This window comes from Macadamia integrifolia, chromosome 14 (genome assembly GCF_013358625.1).
Source record: "Macadamia integrifolia cultivar HAES 741 chromosome 14, SCU_Mint_v3, whole genome shotgun sequence".
NCBI classification, from domain to species: domain Eukaryota; kingdom Viridiplantae; phylum Streptophyta; class Magnoliopsida; order Proteales; family Proteaceae; genus Macadamia; species Macadamia integrifolia.
In genome coordinates, this window is record NC_056570.1 from 14,557,028 (window position 1) to 14,577,693 (window position 20,666).

The 20,666-nt window shown below is 44.8% G+C and overlaps 1 protein-coding gene and 1 pseudogene across 1 annotated transcript; both read left to right on the top strand.

Annotated features, from left to right (window-relative positions):
• Positions 1–1,244: 1,244 nt before the first annotated feature.
• LOC122060646 (UDP-glycosyltransferase 88F3-like) lies at positions 1,245–2,642 on the top strand. Its single transcript, XM_042623772.1, has one exon. It carries the CDS (start codon positions 1,245–1,247, stop codon positions 2,640–2,642), a length of 1,398 nt encoding a protein of 465 aa, XP_042479706.1.
• Positions 2,643–2,948: 306 nt separating this feature from the next.
• LOC122060647 lies at positions 2,949–3,745 on the top strand (annotated as a pseudogene).
• The last annotated feature ends 16,921 nt before the right edge of the window (positions 3,746–20,666 follow it).

The window sequence follows — 20,666 nt, forward strand, 5'->3', positions numbered from 1 at the left end:
TTACAAGAGGAGGCATGGGAGGATATCGGTCTTGAGGACAAGACCGAACTCTAGTGGGGAAGAATTTGTTATATGTATTACATGCCATACACGCCATGTGTGAAGTGGTTAATAATATCCGTTATGAGTTGTGCCGTGAGTATTAATGTGATTAGTTATTGAAAGTTATTGTGTCATTATGGTAAGTTATTGTGGTTAGTTATTGTGAACGCATAGTGGTAAAAGTGGTAGGAGTGTTGTAGTTGTAACCAAAGGAGTTGTGGGCAGTTCCCATCTCATCTATGGCCCTATTTAATAGCTTGATGGAATGGAAAGGATAAAAATTGATTTCCCCTACAAATTCTCTATTGACAATAGAGGCCTGGCTACCTCCAAATCAAGCCAATTAAAATGCCTATTTTCTCTCCTTCATATTATTCTTGTTTTTTTCAAATAACAAAGAGAGGCAAAACCATGCACGTACCATAATATGCATGGCAACTTTCACTTTATCATAAATCTTAGACACATATATCCAAAGGCCAGGTGTCTCTTTGACCTGATAACTAATATCGCTTCTCCGCCCAGTTCTATCAGCAGCCCCTACTTTTGCAATACTTAATAAGGTCTCTTATGGCCCAATTATTGTCACAGCGTTCTCTATCATGGAATTCGGCCTTCGGGGTCAACCCGACGGCTTCTATGAGGAAGGCGGCACAAAAGATGAATACCATTTATAGGAAGAGACCACAAATGACAAACCCATACTTTGACTAAGATCATCTTTTATACCATGACGTAATCAAAGACGATATTGATATGTCTTATAAGGAGAAAATGTTTCTTTCTAAATGAGATCATTCATGACCTATTATTTGACAAATCCTTTTTTTTTTTTTTTTTCTCATGATAGAAAGCAGAATCTTTCATTCAACGAATAAACCGTCCAGCATTTTGAATACAATCTCCAACATAGCCATTAGGGTGAACATATCACATAAAACATTAAAACAGAATAACCCAACAAAATCAAAACTTCAAAAGAAACAGCTGCAAGGGAGTTTAAATCCTTTCAACTTAGTCAAAAAGAAGAACAGGAAGATAAATGTTGAAACATTTGCGTTGGCCGCACGTTTCACCACTATTTATTTGTCTTTGACACTCCTACTTCTTACACGTTCCGACTCCCTTTCCTCTGCTCTTTGCCCTCTTCATTCTAAGTATTTCAACTTCTCATCCTTTCTAAGAACTGATCTGAAGAGAAAATGAAAGACACCATAGTTCTGTACCCAGCTCCGGGCCTGAGTCACCTTGTCTCCCTGGTTGAACTGGGGAAGCTAATCATCCACCACTATAGCCACCGCTTCTCCCTCACAGTCCTCCTTAGCTCCGGCGACTCATTCAAACTTCCCGCCGTCGATTCTTACATCGATCATATCTCTCAAACAGACCCTTCAATTGTTTTCCACCGCCTCCCTGCTCTTCCCAACCCTGAAACTTCACCCCCCACCACTACCTTCCAAATCATTCGCCGCAACAATCCAAATCTCCTCCACACCCTCCAAACCATCTCCAACACTTCCTCCATTGCAGCCCTTGTGATCGATTTCTTCTGCAACCCCGCCTTCCCTATTGCCGTCGACCTAAATATCCCTCTTTACTTCTATGTCCCGACCGGTGCCTCTGCTGTCTCCCTCTTCCTTTACCTTCCAACGATTCATAACCAGAGTGACAAGAGCCTCAGGGAGCTTGGCAACACTAATCTAGACATCCCGGGCTTGCCCCCAATTCGTGCTGCACAGATGCCGGAGGTCTTACATGATCGGAACAGTGAGTTCTACGATGAGTTATTGGATATGTCCATCAATTTCACCAAATCAAAGGGCATTATATCAAACACCTTTCAGGCACTAGAGCCAAGAGCAATCGAGGCCGTCGAACAACAAACGCTGGCTTTTTTCTGTATTGGACCATTAGTTGTAGAACCCAGAGATCAATCTACTGAGTCAGATTGTTTGCGCTGGCTTGATGCGCAACCGAGTCGAAGCGTTGTGTTCTTGAGTTTCGGAACCCGCGGCGTTTTCCCGGCGAAGCAGATTGCAGAGATCGCCGAGGGGCTTGAGAGGAGTGGCCAGAGGTTCTTGTGGGTGGTGCGAAGTCCTCCACCAGTGCACGATAGTGGCAAACGGCTGTCGTTATCGGCCACTGATGATTTCGATCTTGACGCTGTGATGCCGGAGGGGTTTCTTGATCGTACCAGAGACAGGGGACTGGTGGTGAAGTCGTGGGCGCCGCAGGTAGAGGTACTAAGTCGGAAGTCGGTAGGTGGATTTGTAACACATTGTGGGTGGAACTCGATTTTAGAAGCAGTGTGCGCTGGGGTGTCCATGCTGGCTTGGCCGCTCTATGCGGAGCAGGAGGTGAATAAGGTGTTTTTGGTGGAGGAGATGAAGTTGGCGATGCCAATGGAGGCGGCGGAGGACGGAATTGTGGTTGCCGCCGAGGTTGAGAAGCGAGTTGGCGCGTTGATGGACTCGGATGAGGGGGCAGAGATGAGAAAACGGTGTAGTAAGATGAGGGTGAAGGCCTTGGCTGCGTGGGCTGAAGAGGGGTCGTCAAAGAATGCGTTTATCAATTTGGCCAAGTCATTGGAACGGAAATAACAACTCGGACGTGTCATCCGTATCGAACTGATTCATTTACGTGAAGCTGTTTAGCACCACCACGAAACTTTGTAACAGTTTTTCAGCTGGTTATGCCAACATGCCATCAGGCACTTTAGTAAGACTCTTTTTTCATCTTAATAAAGGCTATTTTTGCACCTCAACAAAGACTCTTTTGTTAATAAATAATGGGAAGTTTACCGCGCCACCCCCTCGAGAATGCCACAATGATAAGACCACCCATTCTATTTTATCAAATTATTCTTAGACCTCCTATCGTCAGTCACAGTTAAATCAAGAGATAAAATGACCGTTATACCCTTTTCACTAAAACAGTCATGGTTAAGTCAAGAGGTAAAATGACCATTGTACCCTTTTCACCAAAACTCACTTTAACCCAATTCCTCTTCACCCCTACCTGGAGATAACAAGTCTGAATGTTCCGCCTGTGGTTTTTTCATCCGGTGGAAACCCCAGCACCAGTCCACAACAGCGTCGAGTTCCTACCGTGCCATTTCAACCACCACGCCCCGCAAACCCTAATCTTCCCTTCATGTCCTTCGATGTTGGATCTATCGGCATCGACATCCTTCTCCACTCCAGCCTTTGGCTGAAATGGGGTGGGGATTGGTTCAGGCTTTGAGGAAGAGCTCCCTTTATTGGAAGAACTTGGGATCAACACTCATCAAATCTGGAGGAAGACTGTCTCGATCTCCACGAGGATGCAGACTTATCAAGTCCATTTCTCTTTCTCATGGCTTTCAGCCTCTTTCAATTTGCTTGATGGAAAGATCCATTTCGGGATTCTTTTGGGTTGGGTTACAGTTGCCGCTCTTTTCCTCTATGTTGTATTCAATATGTTGGCGGGTCGCAATGGGAATTTGGATCTGTATTGTTGTTTGAGCCTCCTTGGCTACTGTATGCTTCCAATGGTGATCTTCTCGGTATTTTCCTTGCTTGTTCCGTAAGGAGGAGTGGTTATTTTTGCGATGGGAGCAATTTTTGTGCTTTGGTCGATGAGGGTTTGTACACGGCTTCTGGTTGAGCTCGCTTATTGTGGGGATGAGCATCGGGGGTTTGATAGTTTATGCTTTTTTGTTTGATTTATCATGAGGGTATTTCTTCCCAACCACGGCACGGGCAAGGATCAGTCCTAACCATGCTGCACCTCAGCCCACCATCAGGCCGTGCTTCCACCTCGGCCCTCCATCAGGTCGTCCTGCCACCTCGACCCTCCATCAAGCCATGCTGCCACCTCGGCTCTCAATCAGGCCATGCTGCCACCTCGGCCCTCCATCAGGCCGTGCTGCCACCTCGGCCTGACGTCAACAATAAGGTTTTCAGAAACGTGCTTTCGTCCACCCCTATATTTCAAGGAACGTAATCCCTATTTAGAAGGAGAGAACTCTATCCACTACACCTCACCATAGACGTCTATCTCTCACATGGTTGGCCTTTCTGAGATAAGAGGGGAATATTCCCTTAGAATACCCTAAGACCTGGAATATACCCAGAATCACAGAGCCATTCCCCTCAAGGACTCCACGCCTAAACAAGACTCTTCACAATCGTCTCCCACTCTCCCTCCATCAGCAACCTGTAAATACCATGGTAAGCCTCTATCAAAGGGGACCGATCACTCACTTTCTTCTTTTACTGGAAAAGCTCTCTTGAGCATCTGCTGAGGAAAGATCTGACTTAGGCATCAGAGAGTCCCCTATCGGGTCAGCCCGGTTCTCCCCTATCATCTCTTCTGTGCAGGTCTGCTAAAGCACCAAGAACTACAGGGAAGATCAGCCGGTTAATTTTTACCGCAACAGATTGGCACCTTCCGTGGAAAACTGTCACAAAAAGTCACCTTGGACTAATGTAATTAAGGAGTGAGAAGGTCATTTCTTCAATGACAACGTGAGCAAGATCCACCCGAGAATTACCACTTGGATGTCCCCATTCACCATCAATAGCAGAGCAGAAAAACGTCCCAGCAGAGACCCCTTCACGAGGACCCTAGCAAACCAGGCCTGATGCACAAGTTGCCCAGGGAGAGGGGGATCAATGCGAGTAAAACCCTCAGCTATCTTGCCATGTCCCATCATCCCGGGTAATTCACCCGAACATAGAAGAGCAAATGCAAAGCTTGCAGCTGCAGGTGTTAGCTACAAACACACTGGTGCGGGACTTCATACGTCAGTTCAGCTCGATACTTCTAGTGCCACGGACTAGTTTAGCTCAGCTGCCTAGACCTATTTAGGGCAGACATCTCAACGACAAATCTCCTGATAACAGTGTCACCCCTCAATCAACAGCAAGAAGGGGGTAGGCCAGAACGTCATGCACTGTTCATTCAATACCACCCCACTTTCCTACTGAGGGATGTAGGAAAGGTCCCGCTCTTGCCCAGAATGGGAGAGCTCGTCGTTCTACGTGTCACCAGTGTCCAGAGACACATGATACCCATAGATCCCCACCCCGGGTAGGAAGATGCCAACTGTCTCCTCAAAGACTCAGTAGAAGCACAGAGAGGAACGCGAAGACTACCAGAGGCCGGCTCAGCAAGATCAACCCTATGCGGGTCAGGACTCACCCATCAGGCCGACCAGAGGCGCACCACGGCAAGGTCAAGATCAGCTCGGTGGTCACCAAGGCTGAGGAAGAAGCCCTAGAAGTGGTGAAAGGACACACCGATACTCGGATCACCGAGCTGAGGAGAGAAGGGATGACTTGGAGAGCCGCATCCAGTGACTCACTGAGTGAGTAGAAGGAATGCAGAGGTAAAGGCACTCGGCCGACATTACTGTAACTCTGGCCCATAATGCACTATCCGACGAACTGATTGATGCCGAACTGCCTCCAAATTTCTTGATACCCGTCTTCAATCGATATGACGGCACCATAGATCCATATGATCATTTGCTATATTATAGCTCGACAATGACGGTTCATGGTATGTCAGATGCCATTCTCTGTCGAGCCTTCGTAACCTCATTAAAAGGAGCTGCACTGGTGTGGATGTCAAACTTGCGGCCCCGGTCCATCCATAGCTATAAAGAGCTGACAAGAGCATTCCTCACACATTTTCAAGCAAGTATGAAGCAGAAGCAAACTACGCAAAACGTGATGAACATGAGATAGGGAGAGAGAGAGACTATAAGAGAGTTCCTTGCCCGATTCACTAAGGCAACACTGGAGGTAAAGAACCTACCGGAAGGAGTGGCATATAGCACGTTGTGCAACGGGGTAATGCACCCTAATCTGGTCCAATCTCTAGCCCTCGACTTACCAAAAACAATGCCCGAACTGTTGAGACAGTGCAATCAATACACCAATATGGAGGAAGTTCTAGACACCAGAGGAATAGCTGATAGGGGTGATCAGTCGGAGAAGGAGAAAAAAAGGATTCTGAGACCTAGGGACGACTCTCGTGAGCTGAAGAAGAACAGAATAGATCGACCGCTTGACACAGCTGAACCTGAGCGATATGAGCTTGATCGTTCCCTAACAAACCTGCTCTTAGAGATCCAAGATCAGAAGTATTTTTGTTGGCCCAGGCCAATGGCAGTTAAACTAGAGGAGAGGAACCCCAACCGGTATTATCGATACCACCGAGACCATGGACATGACACTAAAGACTAAAAATATCTGAAAAGGAAAATTGATGAGCTCATCAAGGCTGGATACCTTAACCAGTATTTGAAGCAGAAATATGGTGGGAACTGGCCCGAGCTGAGGAGAGATGATGCCAGGCTGAGCTGAGATAGGATCGAGTTGTCTAAGGACCCAGCCACAGACTGAGCTGATGCTTACGATAACCAGCCCATGGGTCCAACCATCCTAACAATCATAGGCGGACCCACAACAAAATCAGTCAAAAAATCCAAAGCATACATGCGATTCTTATGCATCATGGAACAACCTGTCAAAGTCCTCAGAACCGACCCACCCATTATGTTCTCTGACAGAGATCTAAAAGAGTTGAGCTGGCTTCACAACGATGCTATCATGGTTCAATTAGTGGTGGCCAACCACCCCTTCCACAGGGTCCTAGTGGACACGGGAGCCTCCATTGACCTCATGTCATATGAAACCTTAATAAAACTGAGGCTTGGCACTGTGGCCTTAAAACCAGCCCCAGGACCCTTGCATGGATTTTCAGCCATGCCAGCAGAGCTAGAAGGAGTTGTTGAGTTGCCTGTGACCATCGGATAGGAAGCTCAGACAGCCACTACCATGGTCTCTTTTATGGTTGCCAAGATCGTCTCACCTTATAATGCAATCCTTGGCCGACCTAGTCTCAATGGTCTTGGGGCGATTGTGTCCACTAAGCACATGAAAGTAAAATTTTCAACTAGCAATGGAATCAGGGAGTGCAAGTTCAGCAAAAAGGAATCCCAAGAATGCTATGCCAACTTCATAAAATCTATTAAGAAATCGTGCTCGCGCCTAGCATGTATGGTAGAAATTGTTAATTGCCGAGATGAAAGCCTCCTAACCCGAGCCGAGCCAAGCCAGTTGAACAGCTACTTACTATCCCAATCACTGAGGCCGAGCTGTAAAAAATAGTTCACCTCAGAGCACTACTGAGCTCCCAACGTCGCGATGAAATTTTGAACTTCCTCAGCGAAAACTCTGATATTTTCACGTGGAAAGTTTCCAATATGCCAGGCATCTCCAGGGCCGTAGTTGAGCATAGTCTGGACGTTAACCCTAACTTCAAGCCAATCCAGTAGAAGTGCAGGAACTTCACAACCGAGCAGAACACCATCATCAACGAGGAGTTTGACAAACTCCTAGCAGCGGGGTTTGTGAGGGAAATAAAGTACCCGACCTGGTTAGTCAATGTGGTCATGGTTCCGAAGTCCAACAAGAAGTGGAGGATATGCGTAGACTACACTGACCTGAATAAGGCCTGTCCCAAAGACTGCTATCCTTTGCCTCGGATTGACTCCCTCATAGACTCGATTGCAGGCCACGAAATGCTGACCTTCATGGATGCATATTCTGGCTACAATTAGATAAAGATAAAGGTGGAAGATGAGAAGAAAATTGCTTTCCTCACCACTCAGGGCAACTACTACTACACTGCAATGCCTTTTGGCCTAAAGAATGCTAGAGCCACTTACCAGAGGATGGTGAATATGATGTTCCGAAGCCAGATCGGAAGAAATATGGAAGTTTACGTTGATGATATGCTGGTCAAGAGTGCGAAAGGCACTGATCATGTGCTCGATCTGAAGGAAGCTTTCGATGTCCTACGGCAGAACCAGATGAGACTAAATCCAACCAAGTGTGCATTTGGAGTAACCTCTGAGAAATTCCTAGGCTTTCTAGTGTCATAAAGGGGAATAGAGGTAAACCCCTAAAAAATTAAGGCCATTCATCAAATGCATCCACCAAGAAACATTCACGAAGTTCAAAAACTGACGGGGTGCCTGGCCGCACTTAACAAGTTCTTGTCCTGAGTTGGGGATAGGTGCCTTCCGTTCTTCAGGCTACTAAAAGGAGGAAAAGGTCAACAACAATTTTACTGGACAGAGGAATGCGAAGCAGCTTTCGATGAAATCAAGGCCTACCTAACCCGGCCCCTCTGCTAAGTCGGCCAGAGCCCGGAGAGGAGCTATAACTTTACCTCGCTACCTCCACTGTAGCCGTTAGCGCAGTCCTCATGAGAGAAGAGGCAAAGACCTAGAGGCCCATCTACTATGTGAGTCATATGCTCCTAGAAGTGGAGACAAGGTACTAGAAGATTTGGAAGTTTGCACTAGCACTGGTCGTGATAGCCAGGAAGTTGAGGCCCTACTTCCAAGCACACACCATTGCTGTACTAACTGATCAACCACTGAGAAAGTAACTTCACAGCCCCAGTGTAGTAGGACGTATGGTGAGTTGGGCTGCCAAGTTAAGTGAGCACAACAATGAATTCCAACCAAGAAGTACAATCAAGGGCCAGGTATTGGCTGATTTTCTAGTAGAATGCACATAAACCAAAGAAGCGGTAGAGCTTGAGGCTGAGCTGAATAGAAAGTGGGAGCTCTTTGTTGATGGATCTAGCACCACAACGAGGAGTGACGCAGGACTTGTGCTAAAAAGCCCTGAGGAATTCATGATACAGTACGTCCTTAGATTTGCATTCCCTGTAATAATAACGAGGCAGAGTTTGAAGCCCTGATTGCGGGAATCAAACTGACAAAGACGGTAATGACAAACGACTTGGTCGCACATATTGACTCTCAACTAATCGTGAACCAAGTCAATGGGCAATACGAGGCCAAAGAAGAGAGAATGGCTAAGTATTTCAAAGAAGTACGTCGTCTGGTGACCAGTTTTAACACATTCGCAATAGTATAGAACCCGCGAGAGGAAAATGCAATAGCAGATGTCCTCTCCAAACTAGCTACAGCAGAACTCGGGGACTATGCAAGCTTGGTATATTTTGAAGTACTAGAGCAACCTACCTATAAGCAAGAATTGCTGTGTAGCAATATGCAGAAATCTGAGCTGAGCTGGATGGATCCCATCGTGGACTATTTATGTGACGAACATCTCCAAGGAGATCAAGAAGAAGCAAGGGCAGTCAAAAGGAGAGCAGCCAAATACACCCTCCAAGGTGGAGTACTTTACCAAAGGGCAATATCCTGGCCCCTGCTGAAGTGCCTACCCCTGAACCGAGCTGAAGAGATGCTTTACGAAGTCCACGAAGGAATTTGTGGAGGACACATCGGGGGAAGGGCACTGGCCTACAAGGTGCTACGCCAAGGATTCTACTGGCCAAACATGCAACAAGATGCAATGAAGTTCATCCAAGAGTGCTTTAAGTGTCAGGTACATGCCCCAATACCACACATCCTGGCTACATAACTTAGTTTCATGATTTACCTGATCCCATTCATAATGTGGGAAATGAATATTCTAGGACAGTTCAAGAAAGGAAAAGGGGGTGTCCAATTCTTGATTGTTGCTATTGATTACTTCACTAAATGGGTGGAGGCACATCCCCTAGCCAAAATCACTAAGCAGGTAGTGGAGAAGTTCATGAGGGACGACCTCATATACCGCTATGGTGTCCCAAAGGTCTTGGTCACGGATAATGGTCGATAATTCGACAATAAAAAATTCAGGCTCTTCTATAGTAACTTTAATATTGATTTTCAAAACACTGCTGTAGCACACCCGTAATCGAACAGTCAGGTAGAAAAATCCAACCACATACTTCTAAATGGAATAAAGAAGAGGTTGGACTGGGAGAAGAAGAACTGGGCAGACTAGCTACTCAGTGTACTTTGGGCGTATCGCACCTCAGCTCGGACCCCCACAAGAAAGACACTGTTCCGGTTGGCATACGGGACTGAACCGTTAACCCCTATGGAGGTAACCCAAGCCTCATTCCGATTAGTAGTGTTCAAAGCTTCACAGAATGAAGCCGGGCTCCAAGCAAATATCGACTTTATAGACGAAGTTCGAGAAGAAGTACTTGTACGAAATGAAACCTACAAGCAAAAAGTTCGGCAGTATCACAACCAAAGGGCCAAACCACAGGGTTCATAGTTGGTGACTTAGTCCCCAGGAAAGTAGCTGTAGCGGACCCAAGAAGTAAAGGCAAGCTCAGCACGAACTGGGAAGGCCCTTACATAGTCTCCAAAGTGGTGCGCCCCGGTACATACCACTTGCAGACTCAGGGGGGTACAGCTATACCAAGGGCATGGAATGTTGAAAATCTCAAAAACATTTACCAGTAGATAGTTTATTAGTAGATTGCATTGAAATCTCATTGATTAGGTGTTAGTCTTGTAGATTTTATATTGTCAGCACCTTAGCTTCCGTATCTCAGTTATTCAATTTTATTCACGGAGCAGATTAGATTCTATTTCGAAGCAATATATTTGTCCTAAGTGCATACCACGCATCAATATACTATGAAGCTTCTCCCAAATATCTGGCTCTTCTAAGACTAAGTATGGCTCGTCGGCATCAAAGACCGAGCTCCAGCTCGGCACCACAAGACTAGACCCTAGTTTGGCGACTCAAAGACCTTAATATCCAAGGCACGAACAACCGAGCTCAAGCTCGGTAGCAACTAAGACCGATCTCCAGCTCAGCACCATAAGACCAGACCCTAGTTTGGCTACTCAAAGACCTTAACATCCAAGGCACAAAGATCGAGATCCAGCTCGACACCACAAGACTAGACCCTTGTTTGGTGACTCAAAGACCTTAACAACTAAGGCACAAAGACCGAGCTCCAGCTCGGTAGCATCTAAGACCGAGCTTCAGCTCAACACCAACAAGACCAGACCCTAGTTTGGTGACTCAAAGACTAACAAATAAGGCACAAAGACCGAGCTCCAGCCCAGCACCAACAAGACCAGACCCTAGTTTGGTGACTCAAAGACTAACAAATAAGGCGTAAAGACCGAGCTCCAGCTCGGCAGCATCTAAGATCGAGCTCCAGGTCGGCACCATCAACGAGACCTTACCCTAGTTTTCGTAACTCAAGACCTTAACACTTAAGGCATGAAGAACTAGCTTCGGTTCGACACCTTTAATCCCAAATCCAGATTAGGCATACTTGTACGATGGTTCAGGTCCAGGCATGATGCATCACCACACAAAGACACACAGGACAGAATCAAGTTCAATTGAAAAATGGAACTACCTTATAGAAACTGAAGAAACACAATGAGGGAAGAAAAAAAAATTTCCATTAATGGAGGGAAGAAACCCTTAAAAGTTATATCAACTCCAAAATGGGATTTAAAAAAAAAAACAAGAAGAAGAAGAAGAGCAGCAAGAAGATTACATCGCTCCCACACTGGGAAAAAGGAAAAAAAGAAAGAAACAAGACAAAAAGGAGAAGCACAACATCAGTATTGCAGAAGCTGGGGGGCTAGATCAGGAAGGAGCATGTTGGATCACTTGGTAGCTTTAGGGTCGGCTTGGGTCACCTCCTCACTGACCTCAGCTTGACCAACAAGCTATACAGAGGGAGATGGGGCAGGAGTACACTACTCATACTCAGAGAAATCGTAATCAGGCATCTTGCCAAAGACGAACTGAATGGCGTCTTCTAAGCCAGCCTAAAATAAGGAGACTTTGATGTCAACTAGCCATTTCTAACCAACTTTAGAGTTCAGCCACCTCTCAGCGGTGACCACATCGTTCGAACCCAGCTCGGATTGATGTTTCTTCTCTAGCCCAAAAATCCGAGCTGAGTGTTCGACTTCTTTCTTTTTACTGGCCTCATAAGCTTCGGCTAACTCGCTCTAGAGTGTGTCTTTCTCTTTAACAAGGCCACTGCTGATTCTGAGCTACTTAGCCACCTCACGCTTCAGCTTGCCGGCCCTTTCCTCATGGTCTTTCACTCTCTACTTCTCAGATCGGGCCTTTCTCTTCTCATTCTCCAACTAGCCCGTGGCCCTATGAAGATCCCCCCCGTAGGCGCTTTACCTCATCATCCAACTTCTAGCGAGCAACGACCATGTTCTCGAATCAACTGGAGGCCTCCACCGCATAAGCGAAAGCCTACATTTATCCAGCGGAGCCATGAATACTAGGAACTCAAATAAATACAAAGGGTAAGAGGCGGGAAATACTTATGTCCCCCATTTGGGCATAGACATGCTCTGCGAAGTTAATGTCAGGCAGCTTCCTCACATGGATAACATCCTTCTTAGGACAGCTATGGTGGCTCCAAGTTTGAGCTATCGAGGGGTCCAGAACGGTGCCATTCTCTAGCAGGTCCACCCAGGGGTCTGTAGGCTGCTTCCCAGTTCGAGCCACCTTTGGAGGGTTTTCGTGCTGCCCCTCATCAACTGGCGAGCGCCTCCTTTTTAGGCCATCGGACCCTGCCTCAGCTTGGTCAGGTGTGCTAGTCTACCCTATCGCCTTCTCTACCATGCCAGCTAGTTCCTTTGCCTTCACAGAGCCCGGAGCCTAGTGCCGAGCTGAATATTGTACTAGAGGGGGCATCTCCTTCCCTTACTTGCCCCCAATAATAAGGGGCGAGGATTTGTTGCCCGCACCAGCGAGAGGGGTGACCTTCACACCCAGGTTGGGGCTCACCATGGCCTTACCCTTGTCACCGGCCTTCTTGGTAGCATGCTCGGTCGCATCTTTCTTCCTCGCCTCTACTGCCACCGTGGCTAGGGCCTTATTGTCTACCTTCACATTAACCACTGCAAGATGAGAAAGAACTGAGCTTTATCAGTACTGGGAATAGGCTAAAACATTAAAAAAATGAGCTGAACCACAATAACAGGACTCGATCGGACCCTCACCAGGGACTTCACTCAGCTCAAAGTCCCAGAGGAAGTCTTCATCCTGTAGCATGCGAACATCCATAGCCTCCCCACCCAAACACATTTGATATGTTTGGAGGTTAGTTGGGGAGAGTTTGGGTGCTTAGTTTAGCATGGAGAGGGTGGGCTTGACCCAACTGCTCTTAAAGGGGCTCCCCTCCATCGCCACGTAGAAGTACCTCTCCTTCCACTTCTTCACCGAGGAGGGCATGTTGAGGAACATCTTCAGGTCACTATAAGGATCGTCCCTCTCCCTCTTGGTCAAGTAGTACCACCCTGAGGTGTGCCTCCTCACCAAGAACATCTTCCTGAATAGATCCAGAGTTGCGGTCTGACCCAGCTTCGAGACAAACACCTCAAAGCCAAGAACAGTCCGCCATGAGTTAGGAGTCAGCTGGTTGGGAGTGAGGCACCAGTGTTCTAGGACCGAGCTGACCAGCTTGGGCACAAGAATCCTCAGGCCGCTCTGAAAGGCCACATTTTAAAGGGTAACGTCTTCCCCAGAGGCATCCACTCATTCGTTCTCATCTGGGATGCACATCACCACGTAATCTGGGATGCCATATCGGCTCCGGATCATGTTGAGCACCTTGGGCATCAGGATGCTTGGGGTATTCACCATGGTCTTCTTCTCTCTAGAGGAGGAGGCAGAGCCTTCCCCTCAGACTCAGCCTGGCCGACCTTAGGGACTTCGACACCCGAGGGGCCCGCACCCAGAGTACCTGCTGCCACGGTATTGGGGGGCTGAGCTGAGGTAGTTGAGCTAGCCCCAGCCTAATTGTGATGGTCTCTGATGAGAACACCTCTATAGATTCAGAGCCCAAGCTGTTGCCCGAGCCCGAGCCCGAGCTACCGTCAGAGCCGGAGCTGTCATCAGAGCCCTGACTACTGGAAGTGTCGTCACTAGAGGATGAAGGATTGGGAATGGGGCACTCAGGGTGATTTTCCCTAGGCCTCATGGTAGTCAAGGGGGTCTGGTTGAGCGAGTCTAGATCACATGCGGATGCCATGTTGGGATCTCCGGGGGTAGTGCTAGGGTATACGAAAGGCTGAGCAGAGGACCAACGAGTCACAACCATAATCATACTTACTTGTTCCAGGATGATCTTGGAAGGATGAGCGAGATGGAGCGTTGTTCACGACACCGTGCTGCTCTGAAACTCTTTGATAGTCCACACTGAGAATGGGAGCTAGCTGAGCTAACTTTATCATAAGATCGAACGACAAGACTTCTGGGAAAGATGTACACTATTTATATAAGAAGGCGGTGAAGAATGAACAATTGGATCTTGTCAAAATCAACGACAAATAGGAGTAGTCTCTTTGCCTGCCCGAGTGAGGTAACGGCTTCGAGACACATGGCATAACGAGCGCATTTCACACAGAGTGGATGATGCACGGTCAGAAATGTCAGTGGAATTTAATGCTCTAGCTGTTCGAGTCGAACCGCTAGAGAGGGGGGCTAGTGATGAGGGTATTTCTTCCCAACCATGGCACAGGCAAGGACCGGTCCTGACCATGCTGCACCTCAGCCCACCATCAAGCCATGCTTCCACCTCGGCCCTCCATCAGGCCGTGCTACCACCTCGACCCTCCATCAGGCCATGCTGCCATCAGGCTGTGCTGCCACCCCTACCCTCCATCAGGTCGTACTGCCACCTCGGCCCTCCATCAAGCCGTGCTGTCACTTCCACCCTCCATCAGGCTGTGCTTCCACCTCGGCCCTTCATTAGGCCGTGCTCCCACCTCGGCCCTCCATCAGGCCGTGCTGCCACCTCGGCCCTCCATCAAGCCATGCTGCCACCTCGGCCCTCCATCAGGCCGTGCTACCACCTCGGCCCGACGTCAATAACAAGGTTTCTAGAAATGTGCTTTCGTCCACCCCTACATTTAAGGAACGTAATCCCTATTCAGAAGGATAGGACTCTATCCACTACACGTCACCATAGATGTCTATCCCTCACACGATTGGCCTTTTCGAGATAAGAGGGGAATGTTCCCCTGAAATACCCTAAGACCCAAAATATTCCCAGAATCACAGAGCCACTCCCCTCAAGGACTCCACGCCTAAACAGGACTCTTCATAATCGTCTCCCACTCTCTCTCCATCAGCAGCCTATAAATACCATGGTAAGCCTCCATCAAAGGGATCGATCACTCACTTCTTCTTTTACTGGAAAAGCTCTTTTAAGCATCTGCTATGGAAAGATCTGACTTAGGCATCGGAGAGTCCCCTATCGGGTCAGCCCGACTCTCCTTTGTTATCTCTTCTGTGCAGGTCGGCTAAAGCACTAGGAACTGCAGGGAAGATCATCCAGTCAATTTTTACCACATAAATTTACATGTTGTTTTTGCTTCTTGTGATATTCTAAAAGTAACACTTACAAAGCTTTCAGTTGGGGAGTTCCATTTAATGTGGGTTGTAGCTTGCTTGTAGTTCTTATTGTAATTCTATTTTGCTCACTTTGTAAAGCCTACCTGATTTTAGGTCTCATATTGAAAGCGAATTGTTCATCAGTTAGAGATATGTTGGGTGGCTTGGCAGATTTTTCATTTTCTTGTTTCTGTTGTCAAATTTGAAGAACTCATTGCCAGAATGAAATTATTGATTTCCATGTGAAGACTGTATTGTAAACAAGGTCATCTTTTCTGCAATTTTGTGTTTCCACATGTAAACAGATTGATTTTGAATTCGTTTATATGCCGCTTTTTGGATTGATTTCCATTGTTACTTTCAAATTATTGGGTTCTTGAAGCTATTTTCATGGATTCCATAAGGCGACGTCACCACAGTTCATCGCCGATGCTATCGCCACTACTCTAAGTGATCGTCGGTGGTCCAAATCTTTGGAAGAAAGATAAATTAGGTCTTGGAATGGGTGAAAGGAATAGTAAATTATTACAAGGATATTTTAGGTACTTCATATTTACTTCATATTTAACAAGGGTATTTTGGTATTTAAAATAAAATAGAGTTGCTGACATTAGCATATAAGGTATATTCCTTAACTGTGATTAACAGTAGGGGGTCTGAGAATAATTTGGTGAAACAGAGGGGGTAGTCTTATCATTATGGCATTTTCCAGGGGGTGGCATGGTGACTTTCCCATAAATAATTAAAGCTGTTTTGTTTCCTTGTAAAAATGGATTCAGAAAGATTTTTTTTTTTTTGTAAACCAGAATCCTTGGTCGTTAATTAAATGTAAGATATGAAAGATGATATCATTGATAATTAATGGTGTGCCGAAATAAAACAAGCTCTTTGGGAGCCTAATCTAGAATCTGGACATCTCCCTTGGTATGGATTGTTTTTTAGTGGTGTTTTTCAGGAGATATTGGGAGGTGATTGTAGTGGATTTGTGCAATGCTATGCTTGACTTGTTTAGATTGGGTATCTATGTTACAACCTCTAAAGTAAATATTGACATCAATCAACAACAAGTGGAGCAAGTGGAGCAAGTTGAGATGGCACAAGTTGCTAGAAGAAGGCCACCTAGTTGGCTCCAAGACTATGTTCATTGTTGAAAGGTTATACCTGTAAATACTTATTAGTTGTTGGGACCACATGTACAGGTGTTAGCTATAGCTAAATTACTTAAATACTTATTAGTTGTTGGGACCACATGTACAGGTGTTAGCTATAGCTGAATTACTGTTATTAGTTGTTGGGACCACATGTACAAGTGTTGGCCATAACTAATTTCTCTGTAATAGAGTAAATGCCATAACTAATTTCTCTGTAATAGAGTAAATGATTCTTGTACGCTATAAGTAGCTCTTGTAAAGAGGGAATCAGAAGATAATAAAATACATTTGTTCTCTTCTTCATAATTTATGTTTTCTATCTCTCTTTAGGAGTTGAATACCAATTAAACTATTTCTCTTGAATTCCAATTCTAACATTGGTGCTTTCATTGTCCTTTCATAGCGGATGGCACTGGATCTCAAAATATGGATGACAATATCTGTTCCTTGCTTGATTTCAAGAAAACTGGAGAATCCCAATTTCTATTTCTGCAGCAAAGTAGTATGGAAATCAACAAGAATCTATAGTAGTTCATGACCATAGTGGAGGCTAGATTCAATGATCTTCAACTCAATCAAGCACACACTCCTACTCCAATGGAAAATGCCTTCTCAGAATCCATCAACGTTTCCTGCTACAACCTTAAGCATATGCGCCTAGATGTACCATGCTTTGATGGTTTTAATCCTGCAGATTGGGCCTTCAAAGCTGAACAATTCTTCAGCTATCATAACACACCTGAGGACCAGAGATTGCTTATTGCTTCATTTCACATGGATGGAGTGGCTTCTTCTTGGTTCCAATGGATTCATAACAACAATTTGATTGTCAGTTGGAGATCCTTCTTAGAGGCTTTGGTCAGGAGACTTGGACTGACTGCTTTTGATGATTATAGAGGGGCATTGGCTAAGCTTCAAGAAACAAGAGGTGTTACTGAATATCAAGCTCAATTTGAGTAGTTATCTAACAAGGTAACAGGTCTTTCAAAGCAATTTCTTTTGAGTTTTTTCATTTCTAGTCTAAAAACAGAGCTCAAGAGGGAATTATTAATTTCTCAACCTTAACGCCTTCTTCAAGCTATGGCAATGGCACCTATGCAAGAGGAAAAATATAAAGATTTACATTCCTCTTAGCCTAAGGCTAATACTGCCCCACGGCTGCTTAAACTCCCATCCAATTTACCTACTATTTTACCAATCCCTACCACTGTTCCTTAGCCTTAGATTCCAATTCGAAGGCTAAGCCCGACTGAGATGCCATCCCATAGGGAAAGAGGTCTACGTTTTAATTGTGATGAAAGATATATTCCAGGCTATAAATGCAAGACTAGATTTCTGTTGTTAATGATAGGGGATGAGGAATCTCATGGGCAGTTTGAGGTGTTTGAAGAAACTGATTTGGGGGTCACATCTGAAGTTAGTTTGCATACTTTATCTGGGAAATTTGCCCCTTCTACAATAAGATTGACTGGTTTATATGCAAGCAAACAATTGCAGGTGCTTATTGATAGTGGAAGCACCCACAATTTTGCACAAGAAAGGGTAGCCTAGATGTTACAATTGCCTATTATTCCTATGAAAGAATTCAAAGTGCTTAATGGTAATGGTGATTACCTTTTATGTTCTAAGAAGTGTATGCCAATAACTATTCAGCTGCAGGGATATTCTTTTTCTATTGAACTCTTCGATAGTTCTTGGAATTCAATGGCTGGAAAAATTAGGTCCTATCCTAACTGATTACAAGCATCTAACAATGGATTTTGAATGGGAAGGCCAAAGGGTTCAACTTAAAGGAGAGTCGGCTATAAAAGATAAACCCATGTCTCATCATCAATTGGCTAAGTTAGTTTCTTGTAACTTGGTGGCATCATTTTATCATTTAAAGGTTATGGATATGGCAGAGAGCAATAATACAGCCACACAAGAACAACATCCCCAATCAATTGTTGAAGTATTGAAATATTTCTCTGTAATTCAACACTTCCACATTTATGTCAATTTGATCATCAAATAGATTTAATTCCCGGGTCTAATCCTGTCAATGTTAGGCCTCATAGGTACCCTCAATTTCAGAAAGGGGAGATTGAAGTATTGGTGCAGTAAATGATGGACAGTGGCAATATCCGAATCTCTCAAACTCCTTTTTTCTTCTCCAGTACTTTTAGTGAAAAAGAAGGATGGATCTTGGTGCTTCTGTGTTGATTGTAGAGCACTCAAGGTCATCACTATAAAAGATAAGTTTCCTATTTCCACAATAGATGAATTACTTGATGAACTTTACGGGGCTATTGTATTTTCAAAAATCGATCTTAGATCAGGGTATCATCAGATTAGAGTTGTTGAGGAAGATGTCCATAAGATGGCATTTCGAACTCATGAGGGACATTATAAGTTTTTGGTAATGCCATTTGGCCTTACCAATGCCCCTTCACATTTCAAGCCCAAATGAATGCGACATTCAAACCTTTTCTCCTAAGGTGTGTGGTAGTTTTCTTTAATGATATACTAATCGTTAGTAGATCTATGGCTGAACATTTGAGAATAGTGTTGCAATGTTTGTTAGATCATCAATTATATGCTAAGATGTCCAAGTGCAAGTTTTGCCAAGCTTCAATTGATTATCTTGGTTATATTGTTTTGGCTAAGGGAGTGTAGCCAGATCCACAGAAAATTCATTATATGGTTGAATGGCCTATACCTAAAAATATCAAAGCTTTAAGGGGATTTTTGGGCCTCATAGGGTATTACCAAAAATTTGTAAGAAACTGTGCTCAGATTGTAGCTCCTTTAACAGATTGTTGAAGCTAACTCTTTTGCTTGGACTGATCTTGCTACTGACGCATTTTATCTCCTTAAGTAGGCCATGGTTACTCTACCTATTCTAGCTCTTCCTAATTTTTCCTTGATGTTTACTTTGAAAACCGATGTGTCCTTGGTAGGATTTGGAGCAATACTGATGCAAGAGAACCATCCTATTGCTTATGTCAGCAAGAAACTCAATAAACATCTACAGAGCGCCTCCACTTATGTCCGAGAATTGTATGCTATAGTCCAAGATGTCCAAAAATGAAGGCAATATTTGCTTGGCCAGAGGTTCATTATCAAAACTGATCATCGAAGTCTTAAGGAATTGATGACTCAAGTTATGCAAACTCCTGAGCAGCACCATTATCTTAGCAAGTTGATGGGATATGTATACACCATTATTTACAAACCTGGATGTGAAAATGGAGTTGCTGATGCTTTGTCCAGGCTACCTAGTAGTATCACTATTGAAGATGGTGAAGGCAATGCTCAAAATGGAGCAGCAATTCTGTCCGTGCTTACTACAGTCAAATTTGACTTCATTGATCAACTGAAGCTCACCAATCAGACTCATCCTGAGTTAACAACCATCCATAGGGACCTCCTCCAAGGCTCCTTGACTTCATTGATCAACTGATGCTTTGTCCAGGCTACCCAAGGTGGAATATTATATTATAACGATAGACTCATAATTCCATCCAATTCAGACTTGAAAGACCGGATTTTGCATGAGTTTCACAATACTAAAATGGGAGGTCATGGAGGTGTTAAGAAGACTTTACAAAAATTTGCATCTAAGTTCTATTGGCCAAATATGAGAAGTGATATAGAAAGGCATGTCCATGATTGTCTTATCTAGCAACAAGTCAAGTACTCTACACAAAAACCAGCAGGAACATTACAACCTTTGAGTGTACCACAATAGGTTTAGGATGAGCTAACTATGGATTTTATTGTTGGATTGCCATGATCCCATGTGTTCTCAGCTATTTTAGTGGTGGTCGATCGGCTTACTAAGTATAGTCATTTTTCTAGGCTACTAACTCACTTCTCTGCCTCTAAAGTCGCTGATATTTTTTATTGATATGGTGGTCAAAATACATAGATTTCCAAATAAGATCATCATGGATAGAGATCCAATATTCCTTAGCCAGTTTTGGAAGCAACGTTTTGCCCTTAGTGGCATTACTTTAAAGTGTAGCTCATCCTATCACCCACAAACTGACGGGTAGATGGAGCTGGTTAATAGGACATTGGAGCAATACTTGAGGTGTTTTGCAGCAGACCAGCCAAAGAGTTGGCATAAGTTCTTGTCTTGGATAGAATATTGGTATAACACCACATATCATACTAGTATTTACATGTCCCGATTTCAGGCACTATATGGCAGACCTCCTCCTTC

What these genes read in the sequence shown, in the direction of transcription:
- LOC122060646 (XM_042623772.1), top strand. Translation starts at nt 1,245, where the DNA reads ATGAAAGACACCATAGTTCTGTACCCAGCTCCGGGCCTGAGTCACCTT.